Source organism: Stomoxys calcitrans, chromosome 3 (genome assembly GCF_963082655.1).
Source record: "Stomoxys calcitrans chromosome 3, idStoCalc2.1, whole genome shotgun sequence".
NCBI lineage: Eukaryota > Metazoa > Arthropoda > Insecta > Diptera > Muscidae > Stomoxys > Stomoxys calcitrans.
In genome coordinates, this window is record NC_081554.1 from 127,338,724 (window position 1) to 127,363,858 (window position 25,135).

A 25,135-nucleotide genomic window follows, 5' to 3' on the forward strand; every position below is an offset into this window, starting at 1 on the left:
AAAATTGCGACTTGTAAGGGCTCAAGAAGTTAAATCGGGAGATCAGTTTATATGGGATCTATATATTGGGTTGCCCAAAAAGTAATTGCGGATTCTTTAAAAGAAAGTTAATGCATTTTTAATAAAACTTAGAATAAACTTTAATCATATATAAATTTTTTACACTTTTTTTCTAAAGCAAGCTAAAAGTAACAGCTGATAACTGACAGAAGAAAGAATGCAATTACAGAGTCACAAGCTGTGAAAAAATTTGTCAAGCCGACTATATGAAAAATCCGCAATTACTTTTTGGGCAACCCAATACAATTCTAAGCCGATATGGCATTTGCAATCCCTTGCAATCTGCGCAAAATTTCAATCGCCCGCTATGGTGATTTCGATAGCGGACGGACGGTTATGGCTAGATCAACTCAGAAGGTGGAGACAATCAATATATATACTTTATGGGGTCGCAGATCTATATTTCGAGGTGTTACAAACGGAATGACTAGATTAGTATACAAATTGTAGTCAATATAAAAATTAATCACCTTGTTTGGAAAGTTTAGTTTATATTTTTTCTGTGTAAAATATGAAGAATAAGAATAGGTTTACTAGTATTTAAATTTTAAAATAAAATTAACTATTTAACCCAGTTAACCTTTTATTTTAGAAGATATTCTTCTCCAGCCACATTGAATTTTTTATTTAGTAAATATTTTTATAGTTTGTGATTTGCTTGAAACGCGCACAGAGGCTTCAAATGTCCATCCAACGGTTCAAAATTCAAATGAATTACAGCGTCTGGAGAACCTAAGTTTTCCATTCTGTGAATGCGTTTCGAATGTGCACGAAATTCGTCAGTGGTAAAGTCCACATTCCTGTAAATTGTTGAAACCCGAGGACAACCGGCATGGAAGTCATCTCCTACAATTTATATTTTAAAAATGGCTATTCATAATTCATCATACAGCCCAAAATTTACCTGGCAGAATAGAAACCATACCATCTGTGCAGTTATAGACAATGGGATGATATGTAGATGTACCCTTACCACTTCGTTCTTTTGCAAATTTTCTAAGATAATCGTATGATTTGTAGGGCACAAAACGAGAAATTTCATAAAACTGTGGGGGCAAGAAGAATATTTCACAATTTCGTACCATTTCCAGTAGAATTTGAGGTGGAAGCCACTAAAAAGAAAGCATATCATTACTCACATATGTAATTTTTTTTTCTTACGTTTTCCTACCATATATTCTTTTACTTCGGATTGGTCATAATTAATGTCTGGCTTCTCACTTAGAAATGTGATATAAAACGCTGTCTCATACCTGCAAGAAGTTACAAATCTAAATTAGAAAACAAGTAAAAGCGTTATAAGATTCGGCCCCGCCAAATCTTATATACCTTCCACCAATGTAAGAATAAACAAGAAAAAGCGTGCTAAATTCGACCGGGCCAAATCTTTTACACCTCCCACCATGGAATATAAGTTCTTTGGACCGATTCAGGTTTTGGACCGATTCTCACCATAATATCGCATTTTTCAAATTAGTTCGGTTATAGGTCCGTGATTAAAAGACAAAACAATGCCTGAATGAATTTATTCCCGATATTTCCATTGACATCGTCAATCATCGGCAGATTTTAAATTAGTTTGCACAAATAATTATGAGTCGACTTTCTCTTCACAAGTAAAGGCATTTTTAATAAAACTTAGAATGAACTTTAATCAAATATACTTTTTTTACACTTTTTTTCTAAAGCAAGCTAAAAGCAACAGCTGATAACTGACAGAAGAAAGAATGCAATTACAGAGTCACAAGCTGTGAAAAAATTTGTCAACGCCGACTATATGAAAAATCCGCAATTACTTTTTGGGCAACCCAATATATTCGCTTTTCGCGATATTTTTCGCCTTTTACTTTTTTATACCCTCCACCATAGGATGGGGGGTATACTAATTTCGTCATTCTGTTTGTAACTACTCGAAATATTCGTCTGAGACCCCATAAAGTATATATATTCCTGATCGTCGCGACATTTTATGTCGATCTAGCCATGTCCGTCCGTCTATCCGTCTGTCTGTCGAAAGCACGCTAACTTCCGAAGGAGTAAAGCCAGCCGCTTGAAATTTTGCACAAATACTTATTGTTAGTGTAGGTCGGTTGGTATTGTAAATGGGCCATATCGGTCCATGTTTTGATATAGCTGCCATATAAACCGATCTTGGGTCTTGACTTCTTGAGCCTCTAGAAAGCGTAATTCTTATCCGATTAGAATGAAATTTTGCACGACGTGTTTTGTTGTGACATTTAACAATTGTGCCAAATATGGTTCAATTCGGTTCATAACCTGATATAGCTCCCATATAAACCGATCTGGGGTCTTGACTTCTTGAGCCTCTAGAGTGCGCAATTCTTATCCGATTGGAATGAAATTTTGCACGACGTGTTTTGTTAAGATATCCAAAAACAGTGCCAAGCATGGTTCAAATCGGTCCATAACATGATATAGCTGCCATATAAACCGATCTTGGGTCTTGACTTCTTGAGCCTCTAGAGTGCGCAATTCTTATCCGATTGGAATGAAATTTTGCACGACGTGTTTTCTTATGATATCCAACAATTGTGTCAAGTATGGTTCAAATTGGTCTATAACCTGATATAGCTGCCATATAAACCAATCTTGGGTCTTGACTTCTTGAGCCTCTAGAGTGCGTAATTCTTATCCGATTGGAATGAAATTTTGCACGTAGTATTTTGTTATGATACCTAACATTTGTGCCAACTATGGTTCAAATCGGTTCATAACCTGATATAGCAGCCATATAAACCGATCTTGGGTCTTGACTTCTTGAGCCTCTAGAGGCCGCAATTATTATCCGATTTGCCTGAAATTTTGTACGACGGATTCTCTCATGAGCATCAACCTACGTGTTTATTATGGTCTGAATCGGTCTATAGCCCGATACTGCTCCCATATAAATCAATATCTCTATTTTACTTCTTGAGACCCCAAAAGGCGCAGTTCTTATTCGAATTGGCTGACATTTTACACAGGTCTCCAACATATAATTTAATTGTGGTCCAAACCGGACCATATCTTGATATCGCTCTAATAGCAGAGCAAATCTTTTCTCATATCCTTTTTTGCCTAAAAAGAGATGCCGGGAAAGAACTCGACAAATGCGATCCATGGTGGAGGGTATATAAGATTCGGCCCGGCCGAACTCAGCACGCTTTTACTTGTTAGATAATAGCTTTAAAGCAAAAAAAAACTTGCTGATTCCATTCAGTAGGACATTCCCTCATTACTTATGGCAAAATATTAATAAAATTTTAATTTTTATAAACTCCACCATAAGATGGAGGGTATACTAATTTCGTCATTCTGATTGTAACTACTCGAAATATTCGTCGGAGACCCCATAAAGTATATATATTCTTGATCGTCGTGAAATTTTATGTCGATCTAGCTAAGGCCGTTCGTCCGTCTGTCTGTCGAAAGCACGCTAACTTCCGAAGGATTAAAGCTAGCCGCTTGAAATTTTGCACAAATACTTCTTATTAGTGTAGGTCGGTTGGTATTGTAAATGGGCCATATCGGTCCATGTTTTGATATAGCTGCCATATAAACCGATCTTGGGTCTTGACTTCTTGAGCCTCTAGAGTGCGCAATTCTTATCCGATTGGGATGAAATTTTGCACGACGTGTTTTCTTATGATATCCAAAAACTGTGCCAAGTATGGTTGAAATCGGTCCATAACCTGATATAGCTGCCATATAAACCGATCTTGGGTCCGTCCGTCTGTCCGTCCGTCTATCCGTCTGTCTGTCGAAAGCACGCTAACTTCCGAAGGAGTAAAGCTAGCCGCTTGAAATTTTGCACAAATACTTATTGTTAGTGTAGGTCGGTTGGTATTGTAAATGGGCCATATCGGTCCATGTTTTGATATAGCTGCCACATAAACCGATCTTGGGTCTTGACTTCTTGAGCCTCTAGAGTGCGTAATTCTTATCCGATTAGAATGAAATTTTGCACGACGTGTTTTGTTGTGACATTCAACAATTGTGCCAAATATGGTTCAATTCGGTTCATAACCTGATATAGCTCCCATATAAACCGATCTGGGGTCTTGACTTCTTGAGCCTCTAGAGTGCGCAATTCTTATCCGATTGGAATGAAATTTTGCACGACGTGTTTTGTTATGATATCCAAAAACAGTGCCAAGCATGGTTCAAATCGGTCCATAACATGATATAGCTGCCATATAAACCGATCTTGGGTCTTGACTTCTTGAGCCTCTAGAGTGCGCAATTCTTATCCGATTGGAATGAAATTTTGCACGACGTGTTTTCTTATGATATCCAAAAACTGTGCCAAGTATGGTTGAAATCGGTCCAAAACCTGATATAGCTGCCATATAAACCGATCTTGGGTCTCGACTTCTTGAGCCTCTAGAGTGCGCAATTCTTATCCGATTGGAATGAAATTTTGCAAGACGTGTTTTTTTATGATATCCAATAACTGTGCTAAGTAAGGTTTAAATCGGTTCATAACGTGATAAAGCTGTCATATAAACCGATCCAGGATTCACTAATAGAAGGTTAGGTCACATGTAAAAACATAAAGTGGATAGGCCCCATAAACATCATTAAGGATGTCAAATCTGACGATTGAAAATGTCATCATATAGGAGAAAACGTAAACAAAGAATGAATGTAAAAAGAGAACAAGTTGACATCCTCAATGCCAAGTACTGTCAAATATTAAAAAAAAAGTATATCGGCTGATCGCTTGGCTTAACCTTATTCAGTGAATCCTGAAACCGATCTTGGGTCTTGACTTCTTGAGCCTCTAGAGAGCGTAATTCTTATCCGATTGGAATGAAATTTTGCACGTATTATTTTGTTATGATACCTAACATTTGTGTTAACTATGGTTCAAATCGGTTCATAACCTGATATAGCAGCCATATAAACAGATCTGGGGATTTGACTTCTTGAGCCTCTAGAGGCCGCAATTATTATCCGATTTGCCTGAAATTTTGTACGACGGATTCTCTCATGAGCATCAACCTACGTGTTTATTATGGTCTGAATCGGTCTATAGCCCGATACTGCTCCCATATAAATCAATCTCTCTATTTTACTTCTTGAGACCCCAAAAGGCGCAATTCTTATTCGAATTGGCTGACATTTTACACAGGTCTCCAACATATAATTTAATTGTGGTCCAAACCGGACCATATCTTGATATCGCTCTAATAGCAGAGCAAATCTTTTCTCATATCCTTTTTTGCCTAAGAAGAGATGCCGGGAAAGAACTCGACAAATGCGATCCATGGTGGAGGGTATATAAGATTCGGCCCGGCCGAACTCAGCACGCTTTTACTTGTTAGATAATAGCTTTAAAGCAAAAAAAACTTGCTGATTCCATTCAGTAGGACATTCCCTCATTACTTATGGCAAAATATTAATAAAATTTTAATTTTTATACCCTCCACCATAAGATGGGGGGTATACTAATTTCGTCATTCTGATTGTAACTACTCGAAATATTCGTCGGAGACCCCATAAAGTATATATATTCTTGATCGTCGTGAAATTTTATGTCGATCTAGCTAAGGCCGTTCGTCCGTCTGTCTGTCGAAAGCACGCTAACTTCCGAAGGATTAAAGCTAGCCGCTTGAAATTTTGCACAAATACTTCTTATTAGTGTAGGTCGGTTGGTATTGTAAATGAGCCATATTGGTCCATGTTTTGATATAGCTGCCAAATAAACCGATCTTGGGTCTTGACTTCTTGAGCCTCTAGAGTGTGCAATTCTTATCCGATTGGGATGAAATTTTGCACGACGTGTTTTGTTATTATATCCAACAACTGTGCCAAGTATGGTTCAAATCAGTTTATAACCTGATATAGCTGCCATATAAACCGATCTGGGGTCTTGAATTCTTGAGCCTCTAGAGGGCGCAATTCTTATCCAATTTGAATGAATTTTGGCACGTAGTATTTTGTTATGATATCCAACAACTGTGCCAAATATGGTTCAAATCGGTTCATAACCTGATATAGCTGTCATATAAATAGATCTTGAGCTTCTAGAGGGCGCAATTTCTATCCGATTTGGCTGAAATTTCGCAAGACGTTTTTTATTGTTATTTTCAACAACTATGTCAAATAAAGTACAAGTCGGTTCATAACCTGATATAGCTGCCATATAAACCGATCTGGGATCTTGACTTCTTGAGTCTCTAGAGGTCGCAATTATTATCCGATTTGGATGAAATTTTGTACGACGGATTCTCTCAAGACCATTAACATACCTGTTTATTATGGTCTGAATCGGTCTATAGCCCGATACAGCTCCCATATAAATCGATCTCTCTATTTTACTTCTTGAGCCCACAAAGGGCGCAATTCTTATTTGAATTGGCTGACATTTTACACAGGTCTCTAACATATAATTTAATTGTGGTCCAAACCGGACCATATCTTGATATCGCTCTAATAGCAGAGCAAATCTTTTCTTATATCCTTTTTTTGCCTAAGAAGAGATGCCGGGAAAAGAACTCGACAAATGCGATCCATGGTGGAGGGTATATAAGATTCGGCCCGGCCGAACTTAGCACGCTTTTACTTGTTTTATTTTTATACCCTCCACCATATGATGGGGCATATACTAATTTCGTCATTCTGTTTGTAACTACTCGAAATATTCGTCTGAGACGCCATAAAGTATATATATTCTTGATCGTCGTGACATTTTATGTCGATCTAGCCATGTCCGTCCGTCTGTCCGTCCGTCCGCCCGTCCGTCCGTCCATCCGTCTGTCTGTCGAAAGCACGCTAACTTCCGAAGGAGTAAAGCTAGCCGCTTGAAATTTTGCACAAATACTTCTTACTAGTGTAGGTCGGTTGGTATTGTAAATGGGCCATATCGGTCCATGTTTTGATATTGCTGCCATATAAACCGATCTTGGGTCTTGACTTCTTGAGCCTCTAGAGTGCGCAATTCTTATCCGATTGGAATGAAATTTTGCACGACGTGTGTTGTTATGATATCCAACAACTGTGCCAAGTATGGTTCAAATCGCTTCATAACCTGATATAGCTGTCATATAAACAGAGCTGGGGACTTGACTTCTTGAGCTTCTAGAGGGCGCAATTCCTATCCGATTTGGCTGAAATTTTGCAAGACGTTTTTTATTGTTACTTTCCACAACTATGTCAAATAAGGTTCAAATCGGTTCATAACCTGATATAGCTGTCATATAAACCGATCTGGAATCTTGACTTCTTGAGCCTCTAGAGGTCGCAATTATTATCCGATTTGCCTGAAATTTTGTACGACGGATTCTCTCATGACCACCAACATAAGTGTTTATTATAGTATGAATCGGTCTATAGCCCGATACAGATCCCATATAAATCGATCTCTCTATTTTACTTCTTGAGCCCCCAAAGGGCGCAATTCTAATTCAAATTGGCTGACATTTTACACAGGTCTACAACATATAATTTAATTGTGGTCCAAACCGGACCATATCTTGATATCGCTCTAATAGCAGAGCAAATCTTTTCCTATATCCTTTTTTGCCTAAGAAGAGATTCCGGGAAAAGAACTCGACAAATGCGATCCATGGTGGAGGGTATATAAGATTCGGCCCGGCCGAAATTAGCACGCTTTTACTTGTTTTTTTTTTGGTAATGTTTCAAAAAAGTTAGGTTGGGTTAGGTTAGAGCGGCAGTCCTTTGACAGACTCAATTCGACAATTTTAAGTCCATTGTGATACCATAGGAGCGACAGACCAAGGCCTCTGACGGGAATCGAACTCACGACCCCGCTCTGGGGCCCATGTTTCAAAAAAGTAATCGTGAAAAAAGGTTTCAACGGTGAGAAAAATAATACCATAGTTATTAGTGCAAACTAATTTAAAATCTCCTGTCCATGATTGACGATGTCAATCGAAATATCGAGAAGAAATTCCTATAAATATATAAATTAAAACCATTGTTTGTCTTCTAATCACGGACCTATAGCCGAACTAATTTGCAAAAAATAAAAATAAAATTTTTTTTATATTTTTTCTGAACAAATTTTAATGAATTTTTTTTCCAAAGGCAAACTTTCTGCGTAACATTCTCTAACAAAAAAACTTCAGCTTAATTTAATGACATTTTTTCTAAAGACAAAATTTTAATTAAATTTTTTCTAAAGACAAAATTTGGTTGTGTTTTTTCGAAAAGTCGAAGTCGACTTTCAATGATTAAAAAGTCGAATAATCGATTTTGAAGTCGAAAAGAAGACTGAGAGATACAACTTTGGCTTTGCTTAGGTTGCTGGATAAGAATTGTTTCCAATTTTACTATTCATTGCTCTTTGGTTTACTCTTGTTGCCATAAATATATTTTTTAAATCGAATAGTTTTGTAAACGGGAGACCACCGTAGCATGTCCGGCTATGACGCTAAACGCCTGGGCTCAAATTCCGGCGAGAGCATCAGAAAAAAATTTTCAGCGGTGGTTTTTCCCTCCTAATGCTGGCAACATTTGTGAGGTATTATGTCATGTCAAAACTTGTTTCCAAAGAGGTGTCGCACTGCGGGCGCAGTTCGGACTCGGCTTTGAAAAGGAAACCCCTTATCATTGAGCTTAAACTTGAATCGGACTGCACTCATTGATATGTGAGAAGTAGCATTTTAGTTATTTATACGTTCTTTTAACGGAAGGCAAAATTTGGTAATATCATTAGATGGTTGAATCGATTTGATTCAGCCGCGATATTCAGGTGAGTAATAATAACTCGTGCCAAATGTTGTGCATGTCCAAGCCAAATTTTAAGGATTACGTGGAAGCTGAATTTTGGTACAAATATATTTTTCATCTATTAAACGTTTATGTTCGAGGATGGGTTGCATAGCACTATATATTCTTACTGCACCCGTATAGACTGGACTGTAGCATTGAAGTCTTCAGCTCTTAAAAGGCGTATTTAATGTTCAATTTTGCTAAACTTTGGAAAATTTTGTTATAATATTCTCACCCCAGTCCATGTTTTGATATAGCTACCATATAGATCGATCTGCAGATTAAACATCTTAAGCATATAAAATGCGAATATATCGAATATGGTCCATATCGGTCCAATTTTAGGTGTAGTTCCCACACCAACGGACATCCAATTTTAGGTGTTTTTGCTCAGAAAACCACATTTATGTAAAAATTTGGCAAGCCACTTTTTTCGGCCTGGGGAAGTATATTCCAATCTATGGACGAATCGACCAATATTTGATAAAAGCTTCCATATAAGATACATTTCACAATTAGTGATATTTTTACAAAATTTAGCGAAGTCTGGATGGAATTTAGAGTAGATAAACTCCGAATTTTTTCATGTTAAATGGTGACAACAACAAAATTTGGAAAATGGTCCTTGATAATGCCGGATAGATAAGATCGGATAGAATAGATACATTTTTGTGGTTTTGTTTGGGTTTTTCAGAGGAAGTGATAGATAATAAAAGTTCGTTAGTCATATAGACAATAAAGTGTGGTGTTCTACTTGGGTTTTAACATTTTGAAAAAAAGCTTTAAATTGTCTATATACCCATGCCGACTTTCAACCATATTGGCTTTTAGGTTTGATATATAGAAATTCGCCAATTTTGCATTTAAAACTATTCTTAATATGAATACAAAGAAATGATTATGTATTGATGGCAAATGTTTACTAAAACTACTAAGAAATAAAAGTATCTTATTTAGAAAATTTTCCAATTTTTGAAAAAAAGTCGAAACGTATACTTTTGCCAGGTCGACATTTGATAAAGTTGAAAAGTAGATTTTTTGCAAAAAAAAGTCGAAATGTATTTTCGAGCACTCAAAACCTCGATTTGATGAGTCTTCCGCCGTATAATCCTGACTTGGCACCCTATTATTCCCGTACGTAAAAAATAAAATGAGAGGTCAACGTTTATCGACACCTGAAGAAGCGGTTGATGCGTTCAGAATGCATGTTTTGGAAATACCTCAATCATAATGGGGAATATTTTGAAAGCAATAAATCGATCCCGAAATATAAAAGACAACCCTCGTAGATAAAAAGAATTTCAACTTCGCACATAGACTGGCTGGTAGCGCTTGTGAATATATATAATTCAAAATTATCTAAGAACATGCCGCAAGCAGAATTCTGCTCTTAATGGCATGCAGTTTGCGTCGTTTGCATTTTCTAAATGTGCATTCCTTACCCACGAAGTCAACTATGACGTAATGCACGTATGTAGGGTTTCGGCAGTCGTAGCTTCCAATATGTGTATTTTCCTTTCTTTTATTTCTTTTCTTTTTGCTGTAAATTTGATTTTTTATTTTCTTCGGCAGAGCTGCTTGCTTTGAAGAAAAAAAAATAATTACCGACACCTATAAGCTTGACAAGTTTGGATGTTAGACTTGCTTCATTCTTGAAAGACTTTATTTGAGCCCGATATTTTCATGGGGATTTTGGGAATGGGACGGCCATAAAAATATTCGCAATCTACTCCCGAATACCTTTCATTCGAGCCCCATATTGTCATTATCGTCCAATAAACCTATTTTAAGAGGTTTTGGGGCGGCTCCCCAATTTCTTGAACTCAATTTTTAATATAAAAGTCGTACTCTACTCTTGAATACCTTTCATTTAAGTCCCATATTGTCCCGATCGGTCCACCTTTAGTTTTGGGTGATACTTTTGGGGTAAGCTCCCTTGCAATATCAAAAAATTATATAGCTTATTGCTCCTTCCAAACCACTCCCCACAATCTGTGAAAATTTCAAAGAAATCGGTTTAGCCGTTTTAGAGTCTATACTGAACAAACAAATTACAAACACACATACAAACAAGCACAAATTCATTTATATATATATATATATATATATATATATACTAGCTGAGCTCGGCCCGCCCTGCTGCGCGCGATTATGCTATGTTGGAGAAGAGTACTCTAAATTTGAAAATTTCGCGTAATTGCAGTTGAAAATGTATTCTAATTTTCCTATGAATTTTTCTACACTCAAGTACCTCTTATTTAAACCCCACATTGCAATGGTAGGTAAAAGTCCTTATTGGGGTATGGTGGACCCCCAGAGACTGGGTCCCAAAAGTGAAAGTCAATTTCGTGCTCTATTTGCAAAGACCTTTCATTTAAGATCCGTATTGCCATGGTCGGTAAATATGTCCGATTTAAGGGGTTTTATGGGGGTGTGGTGACCCACGAAACACTTAGTTCCATAATTGGATATCAGATTCGTTTTCTATTATCAAATATCTTTAATTTGAGTCCCATGTTGTAGTGATTGGTCTATAAATCCGTTTGCCGGGTTTTGGGGGTGGGCGGTCCTCCTAGGCACCCCAACCCAGATTTTGATACCAATTTTTTTTTTTTTTTAGTTCGCTGTTAGTGTCCAAACAAAATTTATCTTAAATCGCCCTACCCATCTCCGATCTGGCGTTTTTGAAAATTAGGGTACTTTAAAAAATGAAGTACCATATTTTCACCTCGGGTCCATAATGCACCATCTTTGAAAATTTGAAGAAAATCGGTTCAGCCGTTTTTGAGCTTATATGGAACACACAAACAATGAAATCGACAAACAAACACAAATTCATTTATAGCTGTGCCCGGCCCGCATCGCTGTGCCTTCATCTTTACCACGCGAAAAATATGTTTCTTATTCTTACTCTAAAATTTTGACATTTTTACTAATAAGATTTTTCTGCAAAAAATTTTTTTTCCTATAGAAATTTTTTTGTATTTATATCTATTTTTTCTATGGCAAACATTGGCAATTAAACTACCTTAAACACCGATTTGGGTGGAGATGTTAATAAAATAATACCGCAAACAACCATAATTAAATTCCTTTATTTTATTTTTCATTCAAAGGACCGATAGATCGTTATAACAAATATACATGCTGGATCATTAATTTTTACAACTCTACCCTCTCTCTGTTCATGTTGGTTTCTCCAAATTAGCGCCATTTACTGGCTGTTTTCAATTGGAAACTAAATCTAATTGGATCAAGTAAATCCAATTGAAGACAGCCAGATGGCGCTAATTTAAATGTTATTGCTACTCTCTTCGAGTGGATCATCGTGTGGTGGTTGTCTATGAATGACTATTCATATACCATATGACTGCCTATTAAATAGACATAATTAAGTCTTGTTGTAATCAAATCAAATTGCCGCATTTTAAACGATTTTCTGTGGTAAAGAACTAATTTGCCAGTCTATGTATTTATTGGAGTGGCGATAGTTCTTACTATTAAACCATGTAAAACTTTTGAACAAAGAAGTGTTGCCCAGCAACACGTCGTTTGGTCTTGTCTATCGATGATTTAAAAATGGTTGCAAGCCTAACGATAAGGTTTGCAACTCCTGTTATCACGCTTAACGTCACAATTTCGGGTCTATGGCGGCCTACATTTATTTATGCCCGCACACATTAATTAAATCACACAGTGTCGTGTTAGGTCATTATAATTGATCGACTGTTTTGGGGTGAGGTGGTCCGCTAGATATATAAGCAGAATAATGAGATCAAATTCGCAGTTCACAACCTTATACCTTTTATTTAACCCCATATTGTCATGATTGGTGTATACAGCCGTTTGGTGGAGGGCGTCTATATGAAGGCTGTGCGCCACCCTGCCACTTGAGAACAAATTTGAATGACTCAAATTAATAGGTCAAATAATCTATTGGAGGCGATTTTAGGAGGTATGGCACCACATAGATTCATGGAGACAAAGTTTAATGTCATATTCGTAATCTGCTCTCAAATGCCTTTCATTTGAGTCTTATATATAGCAATGATCGAGTAAAATTCCTATTTGGGGGGCTTTTTGGGGTGGGGCGACCCGCAAATACTTAGACATCATTTTTTATGTCATGTTCGTAATCAAATCCCGATTACGTCATTTGATCCCCCTATCATTTGAGCCCCCTATTGCAAATGTTTTTATACTGTATTCGTATTCTACTCTCCAATATCTTCACTTGATATCCATATTGTCCCTACCGGTCCAATTTTGATTTTGGCCCCATATTGTCATTATCGTCCAATAAACGTATTTTGGGAGGTTTTGGGGTCCCCAGTTACTTGGATCTAATTTTTAATATGAAATTCGTAGTCTACTCCAGCGTATCTTTCATTTAAATCCCATATTGTCCCGATCGGTTCACTTTTATTTTGGGGTCGTACTTTTAGGGTTAGGGGGAGGGTCCGCCCCCTTCCGATATCAATAAATTATATAGCCTATTGCTCCTTCCGGATCATTCCCCACAATCTGTGAAAATTTGAAAGAAATCGGTTCAACCGTTTTTATACCCTCCACCATAGGAGGGGGGGGGGGGGTATACTAATATCGTCATTCTGTTTGTAACTACTCGAAATATTCGTCTGAGACCCCAAAAAGTATATATATTCTTGATCGTCGCGATATTTCATGTCGATCTAGCCATGTCCGTCCGTCTGTCTGTCCAAAGCACGCTAACTTCCGAAGGAGTAAAGCTAGCCGCTTGAAATTTTGCACAAATACTTCTTATTAGTGTAGATCGGTTGGTATTGTAAATGGGCCATATCGGTCCATGTTTTGATATAGCTGTCATATAAACCGATCTTGGGTCTTGACTTCTTCAGCCTCTAGAGGGCGCAATTCTTATCCGATTGGAATGAAATTTTGCACGACGTGTTTTGTTATGATATCCAACAACTGTGCCAAGTCTGGTTCAAATTGGTTTATAACCTGATATAGCTGCCATATAAACCGATCTTGGGTCTTGACTTCTTGAGCCTCTAGAGTGCGCACTTCTTATCCGATTGGGATGAAATTTTGTACGACGTGTTTTGTTATGATATCCAACAACCAAGTATGGTTCAAATCAGTCCATGACCTGATATAGCTGTCATATAAACGGTTCTTGGGTCTTGACTTCCTGAGCCTCTAGAGGGCGCAATTCTCATCCGATTTGACTGAATTTTTGAACGAAGTATATTGTTATGATATCCAACAACTGTGCAAAGTATGGTTCAAATCGGTTCATAATCTGATATAGCTGTCATATAATCAGATCTTTTACATCTTGAGCCCCCAAAGGGTCCACTTTTTATTCGAATTGGCTGACATTTTATCCAACATTTATCTCCAACATATAATTTAATTGTGGTCCAAACCGGACCATATCTTGAAATTGCTCTAATAACAGAGCAAATCTATTCTTATATCCTGTTTTGCCTAAGAAGAGACTCCGGGAAAAGAACTCGACAAATGCGATCCATGGTGGAGGGGATATAAGATTCGGCCCGGCCGAACTTAGCACGCTTTTACTTGTTGAATCTATACAGAACAAACAACTTTACAAACCCACAAACAAACACAAATTGATTTTTATATATAAGATAGATAAATAGAAGAAGATAGAAGACTGATATGACTCAAATTGCATATTTACCCTTTTTTGATAACTGCCGGACTAGCCCAACAAGACCATTCATGTAAACTCCACAAATCAGGTACAACTTTTAATTCACGACACATTTGTAAAAAGTTTCGTGAATCATCGTGTACAGCCTTCTGCCAGTCGGATTTATCGAGTAATAGTTCACAAAAACCCTCCGTTGTCAATGAGTTTAATTGGTCTCTTCGACGACACATGAGAATTCCAACTTCTTCAAAAGTCTCACGAATAGCGTTAATGCGCAAGGAAATCTCTCTGGGAAATAAAACCATATGCAATTAAAAAATAATTAAAAATTCTTCATATAGTACGAAGAGCATTAAGCAAAATAAAAAAGTAAATATTAGAAAAATGGATTTTCGGCGAACGTTAGCGATTATCAAAAGGTGGACCTATGTGAACCATTTACAACATACATACATACATATTGGGGACGCTTATTAACTCACCGCTCCGAATTGCATTGGAACCGAACAAATTACCCATTCGCCAGCTCATAAATTGACAAATTTGTCTAATTGGGTTTATAACGAAAAGTAATCCTACGTGAACATATAATTTTACTTACTTGTCTGAACTTAAAAAGCAAAATCGGCAAGCAATAATTTACCTATGTTTGTGGGCCTAATGCTGGCGACATTTGTGAGGTACTTTGCCATGTAAGAATTTCTCCCCAAAGAGGTGTCGCTCTGCGGCACGCCGTTCGGACTCAGCTATAAAAAGAAGGTCCCTAATCATTGAGCAAAAAATTGAATCGGACAGCACTCATTGATTTGTTAGAACTTTGCCCTGGTTTCTTAATGGAATGTTCATGGGCTAATTTTCGGCTTGCAATGTGGGTCATACTTGGCACAGATGCCGGAAGGGCTTATACACCATTACCATCTCAAAGTGCATCGATATCAACAAAAATGGGATCTATATATGTATGTATACAACACTTGATTCAGCAGACATAAAAGAGGCTAATGAAAACCCGTCATTTCAAACTTGATTGAAATCTTATGAAAAATATATAAAATCGAGACTTCGTTTATATCATAAAGTGGACCTACTTAGGTCGGTATACATAGGGACTATATCAAGTCATAATGTGATATGGCCCATCTTCGAACTCAACCCGCATGAAAAAAATGGGCTGTACCAAGTTTTAGCTCGTTGCAAATGGAATGGGAATGAATACACGCAGACGGGGCAACGAAGATCTGAATGACTCTGTTATAAAACCTTAACATTATGCATTTAATGGTCTTTGTTAATGCACTTCTCATACCTTGCCCAAATTTTAGAACTTTTGAAAAACCTATCGTAACAGCCAGTGCCTTGGGGAGCCATAATTTTCGGCCGTTCTGTTTTATTGTCGACTATTACTAAGTTTTTTAATGTTTGCTGGTTTACTCCGAATTCTTCAAAATATTTTAACCATTCTATGCTTTCGTCAAAAGGATCATATATTCCACCCGGGAATACACATTGATTTTGAATAAGAGCAGTACGGTCCGACCTTTTTATCATTAAAAGCTAAAAAAGGCAATGCATTCGGTCAGAGATGTGCCATCAAGTTTATGTTATTTATTACATACCTCGTAATCGTAACCATCAGTTATTTCCACATTTTTTGCACATATTATCAAACTGGCGGATTCTCGCCACACTGGAGCCTTCGGTGCCAAACTTGTATCTTCCATTCTTATACGAAAAGGGCAAATCTTTACTAATCGAAAACGAAATTGTGGTATAAGATCCTATGACAATTTTTTGAAAAAGCGCATTGACGCTTTTTAATCTCCATACGCATTAACGACAAACTTTGAACACTATTGATAAGAAGAAAAAAAGAATAATAATTTTATCAGCACTTATTTACTTCATAAATATTTAGTTACTTCTACGACCGAGGCATGATAAGCGAAAATAAGGGTTATGATTATTAAAATCATAGAAATTTAATCCGTACTACTTTAAGTTTAAAATACACAAAGGGAATGTAGGCATATCGCACAACATACATATACCATTTCAAGAAATAACCTCGAACAATTTGACATTTTGCAAAACTTAAATATTCAGTTTTCAGTATAAAACTTCGCGTCATTAGCATACTATAAACCAAAAAAAACAAACCCTTTGGAACAGCTTTGGATAGGCTTTTGTAAAATTGGCGTTGGTAACTAAATTGTGTATTGAAAAGTTATTCTCATACTGTCTGAGAATAAATGATTACTTTTATCAAGGAACAGGGGCAAAATTTAACAATCTTGTGTAAGCGGATGTCAGAGCGACTGGTTACCAAAGTGAGTAGAGTGATATGAAGTGAATTGAAAATGTTATTTGGAAATGAATTTGAGTGGATTTTTGGATCTGGATGGAAGATTAGTAAGGGTGATGGTGAAGCGCACCAAAGGGAAGAAGGGGAGGGGAGCAGGTGGGGGCAAGTAGGACGGTGCCTGTTGAGCTTTTTGCACAGGCTTTTTTTCAATTTCAATTAAACTTTATTTAGTAACTAGCCTAACCGGGACCGCTCCGCTGCGCCTTCTTTAACTCTCTAATATCTTTTTAGGGTGGGGACACTTCGCCTGAATGCGGATATCGAATTCGTGCCATTGTAGCCTATGACTCTGAACGCATTCGAATCCTGGCGATATTTGCGAGGTACAATGCCGTGCATGATTATTTTTTCCAAAGAGGTATCGCACTGCGGGATGCCGTTCGGACTCGTATATAAAAAAGTCCTTATAATTGAGTTTAAACTTGAATCGGAAAGCAATTATTGATGTGTGAGAAGCTTGCCCATGCTCGGTTCCTGGTATTTTTAAAAATTAGGGTAATGAGAAGTGTTTTTTTAGGGAGGGATGACACTCAGACATATCGACTCAAATATGGATATCAAATTCGTGCTGCACTTCCAAATCTCTTTAATTTGAGCCCCATATTGTCATGGCCGGTAAATATGAACCGTTTGAAGGGTGTTTTGAAGCTGGCCACCGGCACTTTGCACTGAAAATAAATATGAAATTCGTTCTTTATTCCCAACGGAAATTAAGTTCAGTTTAAGGGGTGCTTTAGGGCGTACCCCAAAACACTTGGTTCCAAAATTTGATATCAAATTCGTTTTCTACTCTCACATACCTTTGATTTGAGTCCCATATTGTCATTATGGGTCAAATAACCCATTTGACGTATCTTTAGGAGGAAAAGCGCCACCTAGACTTGAACTCAAATTTTAATGTCATATTCGTAATCTACTCCCAAATATTTTTCATTTGAGTCCCATATAGCCATGGTCGGCTAATATGCCCATTTGGGGGTTTTATGCTATATTTGTAATACAATATATTGTCTAATACTTTTCATTTCAGACCCATATTGGCATGAACTTCGAATATATCTGTTAAAAGGAGTTTTGGGGTAGGTGGGCCCGCTGGGTACTTGGACCCAAATTTTAATACCATATTCGTCTTCCGGTCCCCAATACCATGTTGTGCCCATCGGACTGCTTTCAGATATGGGTAGCGTTTTTTGGGTAAGGGGGAGGGTCCGCCTCCACCCGATATCTAAAAATTATACAGCCTATGTTTCCTTCCAGAAAAACGTACACAATCTATGAAAATTTTAAGAAAATCGGTTCAGCCAAGTATCATATAGTCATAATAGGTCTAATGGCATTTTTGAGGGATGTCGTGGCATGTCGTGGCGTGGATGTAATGTCATTTTTGAGGGATTTTCGAGGGATATCGTGACTTCCTAACCATATTCGTAATCTACTCCCGAATACTTTTATTTGAGACTCATATTGTCATGATCGTCAAATAAACCTATTTTAAAGGGTATTGGGGCTGGACGGCCCCCAGGTACTTAGACCAAACCTTTGTTATGAAATTCGTACTCTACTCTTGAATACTTTTCATTTGAATCCCATATTGTTCTGATCTGTCCACTTTTTTTGGGTATACTTTTGAGTCTATACGGAACAGACAAACAATAAATATTGTCTGATAAATACGATTTCAATTCTTTTTAAAGGATGAAACTGGTTGGTGGCCCACCTCTTAGGCCCCACATTTGGTGTGAGGGTATACGGGGTCGGTCTGGTTCGTGATGGTGGGCGATCATTCGCACTCCCTCTGTTGCGGAGAGTAAGAAGATAAAGATGAATGAAAAACAAGGTGGGACCTAAGGTGGTGGTACGAGGTATACCCACCGTAATAGTTCTCGATGAGTTTATGACGGAATTGTATGCCCCGAATTTCAGGTGTTCCGAGGTGTTCGCAAGTCTGTACGCTTGGCTAGTGCACCGCGGAAGCCTGAGGGTGGTGCGATCGATGTCACCCTGGCGTGTACTCCAAGGGTGGTAGATAACTTGGAGTTGTATGCCCTGAATTGAAGAAGGTGTTAGCAAGTCTGTACGCTTGGCCAGTGATCCGCGATCGATGGCACCCTGGCGTGTACTCCGAGGGTAGCAGATAACTTGTGCGAAGAGGGAGCCTACGTTAAGTGGATCTGGTTCACAGCGCGCATGCAAGGACGTGGTCTTCGCTTACCATAGGTGCATGGATCACATCCATAGGGTGCGGGATTGCCGCATTGGGGCGATAACTGCTGTCGTTGTGCAATTCAAAGCTGCCAGCAGATGATCTCCGCGGCCTGTCCAATTTATGCTGGTTAAGCGACAAGGGCAATGCTATGCGTTAAATGGACTGATCATGGAAGTTAAATTTCAAAAATGTAACTAACAGCGATCCAAATCTGTGACGCAGGAGCTAGGTAATGTAATCGCAGCACTGATTGTTCGGTCCCGGTAGATGACAGCGACATAGACTGTATGGTGGTAAGCGTGTTATTAACTTGTCGGCTGCAAATGGGTTTGACTTTACAGCTTGCCAGTTTATTTACCAAAAAATTCTCAAGATACAAAAATGCTTTTGAAAATGCAAAAAAAATTGGATTCGCCTGATAACTCGTTGCGGAAAGGTAAAAAACCTTATAATCCTGTTATTACTAAAGATTCTTCTTCTACTAATATCGATACAAACTGACTAAGAATGGATTTGGTTCTGGCCAAACAAAACCAGTGTCTCTTTAATACCGGCACGAAACAAAAGCATAAAGCACTATGTCTACAGGATGTGCAACCCTGGGGTAAAAAATTGCGAAGTAGTCATGTAACACAGATGCGGCTGCCCACAGCCCATGAAGGATTACTGAGGATCAGTTTGATGTATTGAATCGGCTGAAAGAGAGGGCACGCAATAATATCTAGAAAGAATTGTAGGTGAATAACGTATCCCGAGAAATTTGGATAAAGTGGATTTTTAAATGTTGAGTTAGATAAAGAGTCCGTCATGTGGCAACGGTCCTCCTACCTTTTTTTCACTATTACTTTTTTTAGATAACAGATTTTGAGCCAAAAAAAACTTGCTGGTTTCATTCATTACAGCTTTTCCTTATTATTTATGATAAAACTTATTGAGAGTCCTTTGCAGGATATTGTCCGGCTATAGACCATTGTTTTCTTCTTTGCTTTCCATTCAAAAAATAGCACAACAAAGAACTCTTAAAAGTAAGACAAACTGTGTGATGTGCAAGAAAGCATTTGAACGTCTACCCGTATCGCGATTTCTGATTCGCCATGAATCTTCATCAGCGGGAGTCTTTTCCCGGTATCTCTTTTTAGGTAAACAAAGAATAATAGAAATTGCTATGTTATTGAAACTATATCAAGTTATGGTTCATTGAGGACCATAATTGAAATGAATATTGGAGACCATAGTAGAAGTCATTATGTAAAATTTCAGCCAAATCTAGTAAAAATTGCGCCCTTTGGGGGCTGAAGAAGTAAAATAGGGAGATCGGTTTGTAGGGGAGCTGTATTAGGCTATAAACCGATTCAGACCATATTCGACACGTATGTTGAAGATCATGGGAGAAGCCTTTCTACAAAATTTCAGCCAAATCGGAAATAATTGCGCCCTTTAGAGGCTCAAGAAGTCAAGATCCCAGATCGCAGGGACGTATTCAGTGGGGGGAAGGCTCGAGTCCGAGGCAAGCGGGAATGTGGAAACTTTTGAAATTTGGTAAAAAATTGTTGCGAAAAACTTTAACAATATATAATTTTTTATATAATTACATGATTTTTTACCAGCTTAATCTAACATTCATATTAAACTAGGATTAAATGTTTTTAAGTGCTCCTTAATTGATTTCACGTTTTTAGCTGATACATTTTTTATATGGCTTTCGACAATTGTTCACGTGAAAAGCCGAATAGAATACCAACCGTAAGATAGCGGAATGACTTGATTTAAAAAGGCGCCAATTTTACATCAAAAACTTTTCCTTATGCCTCCCCTCTATAAAAATATAAAGAAACCATTATATCTCGATGGAAAAAGTTTACACAAAAACTTGTAGGAAATAGAAGTATTTTATTTGTAACATATTGCAAATTTTTTAACAAAAAGTCGAAACGTGTACTTTTTGCAAAAAAAAGTCGAAAGTCGCCAAAGTTGACTTGCTCTGCAAGCGCAATAGAAGGCAAGTAAAACCTTACTTCCCTTATTTAAATCTTACTTATCTTACAATGCCAATGGCAACAAAAATACACAACAAAAATACACAACTTGCCGAACTTATCGGGATCCGATAGAGTATTAAACAGTAGGTGAACTTTTAAACCGCCATAAAGCATTATAGGTCTGAGCCTTTCCAGAATGTTGGATTTGAAGTTCAATTTCCTATCCAGGAAAATACCCAGGTATTTTACGCTTTCAGTAAATGGAACATTCTCTCCTCCCAAGGAGACAGATGCCACTGTAGGTAACTTGTATCTCCTCCTGAAAAGAACTGCTTCTGTCTTGCATGGATTTACGCCTAGACCACTTTCTGTAGCCCACTTTGTTGTGGCACGTAGAGCTTCCTGAAGTATATCTCTAAGAGTGCTAACAGAAATAGCCACGTCATTAGCATGCGCGAACCCTTTTACATATTTATCTGATCCATCTTTTTAGATCTACAGATCTCAGCAGGAGGCCACCGTGGAGCAGAGGTTAGCATGTCCGCCTATAACGCCGAGCGCCTGGGTTCAATTCCCGGCGTGAACATTTGTCAGCGTTGGTTTTCCCTTAACTAATGTTGGATACATTTGTAATACATTGTGTTAAAACTTCTCTACCAAGTAGTGTGACTGCGTCACGCCGTTTGGAAACGGCATAAAACACTGAGTGCTGTCCGTTTAAAATTTTAAGCTCAGTGATAGGGGGCCTCCTTTTTATAGCCGAGTCCAAACGGCGTGCCGCTGTGCGACACCTCTGTGAGAGAAGTTTTAACATGGCATAATACCTCACAAATGTTGCCAGCATAAGGAGGGGATAACCAAATATAAGTGTAATAGATAATAAGCATGCGGCCGAAGAGGGTCTAAGCTTTAAAACTTATCATTTATTATTTTGTTTTCATTAATATGTTTTGTGTTTATGGCAACTATTTAAGCACTCCCAGCACTCACTTATGACTAAAATTTGTTATTCAAATCCTTTATTTACGCCGAACTGTCCTTATTTTCCATTTAACGATTTTGAAAAGAAATTAAATTGAAAAATTTAAATGTTCAACGTAATTCGACTTCCATATGTGCTCAGATAAAACTCCTCAACGCTTTTGAGGATTAAGGTCATAATTTACAATGCAATTATAATAAACTAATAGTGTAATGTTATCGTAAAATTTTTATTGGGGTTTATTTGATGTTCGCTGTTAAACTCAGACTTCAACCAGCAAATGACTTTTTTACCTACTTGGGCATTTCTCACACTCAGTTTCAACTCATCCCACTTATTTTAGCATTTGGCGCAGGCATCTAATTCCCTTCTGATATCTCTCTCTGTTGTGGAGCATCAAAAGTCAATAGAAACAAAAAGAAAATCGTAAATAATGTTCTCTTACCCTATTTGAAACGATTGTATTTCGATGTTTAAGATCCAAGTCCAAGTATTTATTTACTATCAGCCACCAAATTGTGCTAACAGCTGTTACTTTCATAACACGATAGATGTAAAGGGTCCATTCGCGTAGCAAAATTTGAACAAATTTTGATTCAAATTCGCTATCGCGAATGCATGAAAGCTCTTATATGTATCGTACAAGTATGTACTTCTTAAGTGCCACAATGGCATTTTTGATAGTAAATATCATCTCGAGTCTACAGAGTGTCTATGATGCTCGATATAACAAGGCGAGTTATTCACGCCTTTAAATAACCAATGACCACCCTGGTCCCGCGGTGATCTGTCCTTTGGGCCGGAACGAGCTTGCTCACATCAGAAGTATGACGAAAATCGCCAACTCCACATGAAAATGTGGCTACAATAACAACAACGGACCCAGCTAGATGTCGGCTTTGCGATGAACCTCTTTCACATATACTAGTCTATCTAGCCATATCCGTCCGTCCATCCGTCTGTAGAAATCAGAGGTAGAAAGAATAATTGATGTGGTTCGTTGGAGGTTGCAAATGGGCCGTATCGTATCAGATTTGGATATATGTGGCTCCCATATAAAGTGATCTTTCGGTTTGACTTCCTGAGCCCCTGGAAGCCCCAATTAGTCCGATATGACATGTAGTATTTTGCTCCGACTTCCAACAACCGTGGCAAGTACGGTTCAAATCGGCCTGTAAACATAAACCGATCTCCCGATTTGACATCTTAAGTCCCTGGAACCCGTAATTGTTGTCAAATTTGAACTGTAGGCCCAATAGACGAAAGGTTAAACATCTGTTTTGTTTATTATGCTGATTAGGCCCTCGTCAAGCTAAGAAGAGTTTTCAAGTGGAGTGTTGCCTTTGACCAAATCCATCTGTTATCTGGCAATCTTTTTTCTGTAATCAAAAAAAAACTCCATTTCTTGTGATGTCCATTCCGGTGGTCAAATTAGCTCGACTCTCTCTTCCTTTGGGAGAAATAATTAAGTAAATAACAGATGAATTGACCAGCAAACAAAATAAAAACAATTCCTTGTAATCATTTCCATTTTGACTTTTCAGTAATAATGTATGCAGTCTGATGTTCTCGAACTGGGCTATTTTCGCTACCTTCTGCTGCTGTTTATCTTTTTAAAAGTTTTTTGAAACTTTGTTTTGTTTGATAAACTAGAAGTGCATGTGTAGGTTTTACCAAAAATTATGAACTCCTATGAAGATTTGGAAAAGATCTACAGACCATCGGCAACAATCATTATAGCAGCAAAAGACCCTGTAAAGGAATACGGTTACGATTACAGGGTAAATTATAAAATCAACTAAAATTCTTGAAATTTGGACTTTCAACTGATATCGTCTTCAGATACTCTTGGCTAAACGTACAATGCGAACAGCATATGCTCCTGATCACTTTGTCTTTCCCGGTGGTGTACACGATGCAAATGCCGATGATGATATTAAATGGTTAGAATATTTTGAAGAATTTGGAATATATGCAGACGATTTGAATAAATTATGTTTGGAACATTTGCCAAACCGCCCACAGCCTTTAATGACGAACAAAACCCATGTGTCACGTGATATTTCATTACGTCTTACGGCTGTAAGAGAAGCATTTGAAGAAGTTGGACTGCTCTTGTGTCTGTCGCGGGAGCAATATCGTCGTGAGCATAAAGGATGTGCAACAAGCCATCAAAAGTTCAATCGCTTCCATTGGCAAGAAAAAGTTCATAACGATCCCTACGAATTTTTAAATTTGTGCAAATTTTTGGATGTGGTTCCAGACATATGGTCACTGCACGAGTGGAGTATTTGGCGAAGTCCACCAGCATCCTTGAAAAAATACGACACCATTTTGTATATAGTGGCCCTGGAACAAAAGCCACAGCTACTTTTGGAACCCACTGAAGTTGAAGAGGAGTTAGTAAGTTATTTTTATATAATTTGACTTTCCTTCTTATATTTAATGATTTCAGTCTTATTTAGTGGATTTCGCCAAAGCGTGCCCTGCATCTTTTCAAAGAACGTCACATTTGGTTACCACCTCTACAGTTCTATGAACTCAGTCGACTGTCAAATATTTTAAGTTGGTCCAAACTTAGAGATTTTGCAAAACACAGAGCTGCTTTTGGCAGCACACTATTAATGCTGGCTTATCATCGCTGTTATGATTCACTTGTGGGAACACTGCCAAGTACATACTTTATTGTATTCTACTCTACTCTATTCTAAGACTTACTAAATACATAATATTCTCGCCTCTTTTAGATGATGACTTCTATCCCAAAAGCCCAGAAGATCACAAAGAAACAATTGTTTTATCAGAATCATTATCAAGTTTTGAATCCAAAGCAAAAAATATTCACCGTTTAATTTATAATGACATGTATGATATTTCCATAGTCTGCAATATTCCACCAATAGACAACCACCTAAGTCCGACGCAAAAGTTTGAAAATAGCAAGCTTTAGTTTGCATCGACAAAACGCAAAGCTGAACAAACTGCGGCAATGAGGTATATCTTAGTCTGCATTAGTAAGTCTCAAATGTAGCACTATTTTAACAGGTATAGGGAATTGCTTTAAATCAAAATTAAAAACAATGTACTTCATTCAATATTTTTCACATAAGTATTTTTTAAGCAAATTAATTAAAGGAATAAAGGA

General features: G+C 37.6%; 2 protein-coding genes across 3 annotated transcripts; one reads left to right on the top strand and one right to left on the bottom strand.

The window, feature by feature from the left end:
* Nucleotides 1-623: 623 nt before the first annotated feature.
* On the bottom strand, nucleotides 624-22,516 carry LOC106083368 (acyl-coenzyme A diphosphatase NUDT19). Of its 2 annotated transcripts, none has more exons than XM_013246310.2 (7): nucleotides 22,436-22,516; nucleotides 16,078-16,311; nucleotides 15,768-16,015; nucleotides 14,489-14,749; nucleotides 1,232-1,313; nucleotides 965-1,172; nucleotides 624-906 (listed from the first exon to the last, which is right to left on the bottom strand). In XM_013246310.2, the coding sequence occupies exons 2-7, from the start codon at nucleotides 16,180-16,182 to the stop codon at nucleotides 701-703; spliced, it is 1,110 nt and encodes a 369-aa protein (XP_013101764.2). In that variant the 5' UTR covers nucleotides 16,183-16,311; nucleotides 22,436-22,516; the 3' UTR covers nucleotides 624-700. The 2 variants fall into 2 exon arrangements, with proteins under 2 accessions (XP_013101764.2, XP_013101765.2); XM_013246311.2 differs by lacking the exon at nucleotides 22,436-22,516 and adding an exon at nucleotides 16,619-16,636.
* LOC106083370 (acyl-coenzyme A diphosphatase NUDT19) lies at nucleotides 16,751-25,135 on the top strand. Its single transcript, XM_013246314.2, has 5 exons — nucleotides 16,751-16,788; nucleotides 23,535-23,771; nucleotides 23,833-24,393; nucleotides 24,456-24,663; nucleotides 24,738-25,135. The coding sequence occupies exons 2-5, from the start codon at nucleotides 23,673-23,675 to the stop codon at nucleotides 24,938-24,940; spliced, it is 1,071 nt and encodes a 356-aa protein (XP_013101768.2). The 5' UTR covers nucleotides 16,751-16,788; nucleotides 23,535-23,672; the 3' UTR covers nucleotides 24,941-25,135.

Coding starts and splice junctions, on each gene's coding strand:
- LOC106083368 (XM_013246310.2), bottom strand. CDS start 16,182: ATGGAAGATACAAGTTTGGCACCGAAGGCTCCAGTGTGGCGAGAATCC. Junction 1,314..14,488: donor CCGGCAGTTATCAAAAAAGG/GTAAATATGCAA, acceptor AACTTCTTGCAG/GTATGAGACAGCGTTTTATA. Junction 907..964: donor TATGGTTTCTATTCTGCCAG/GTAAATTTTGGG, acceptor TATAAATTGTAG/GAGATGACTTCCATGCCGGT.
- LOC106083370 (XM_013246314.2), top strand. CDS start 23,673: ATGAACTCCTATGAAGATTTGGAAAAGATCTACAGACCATCGGCAACA. Junction 23,772..23,832: donor AATACGGTTACGATTACAGG/GTAAATTATAAA, acceptor TATCGTCTTCAG/ATACTCTTGGCTAAACGTAC. Junction 24,394..24,455: donor CTGAAGTTGAAGAGGAGTTA/GTAAGTTATTTT, acceptor AGTCTTATTTAG/TGGATTTCGCCAAAGCGTGC.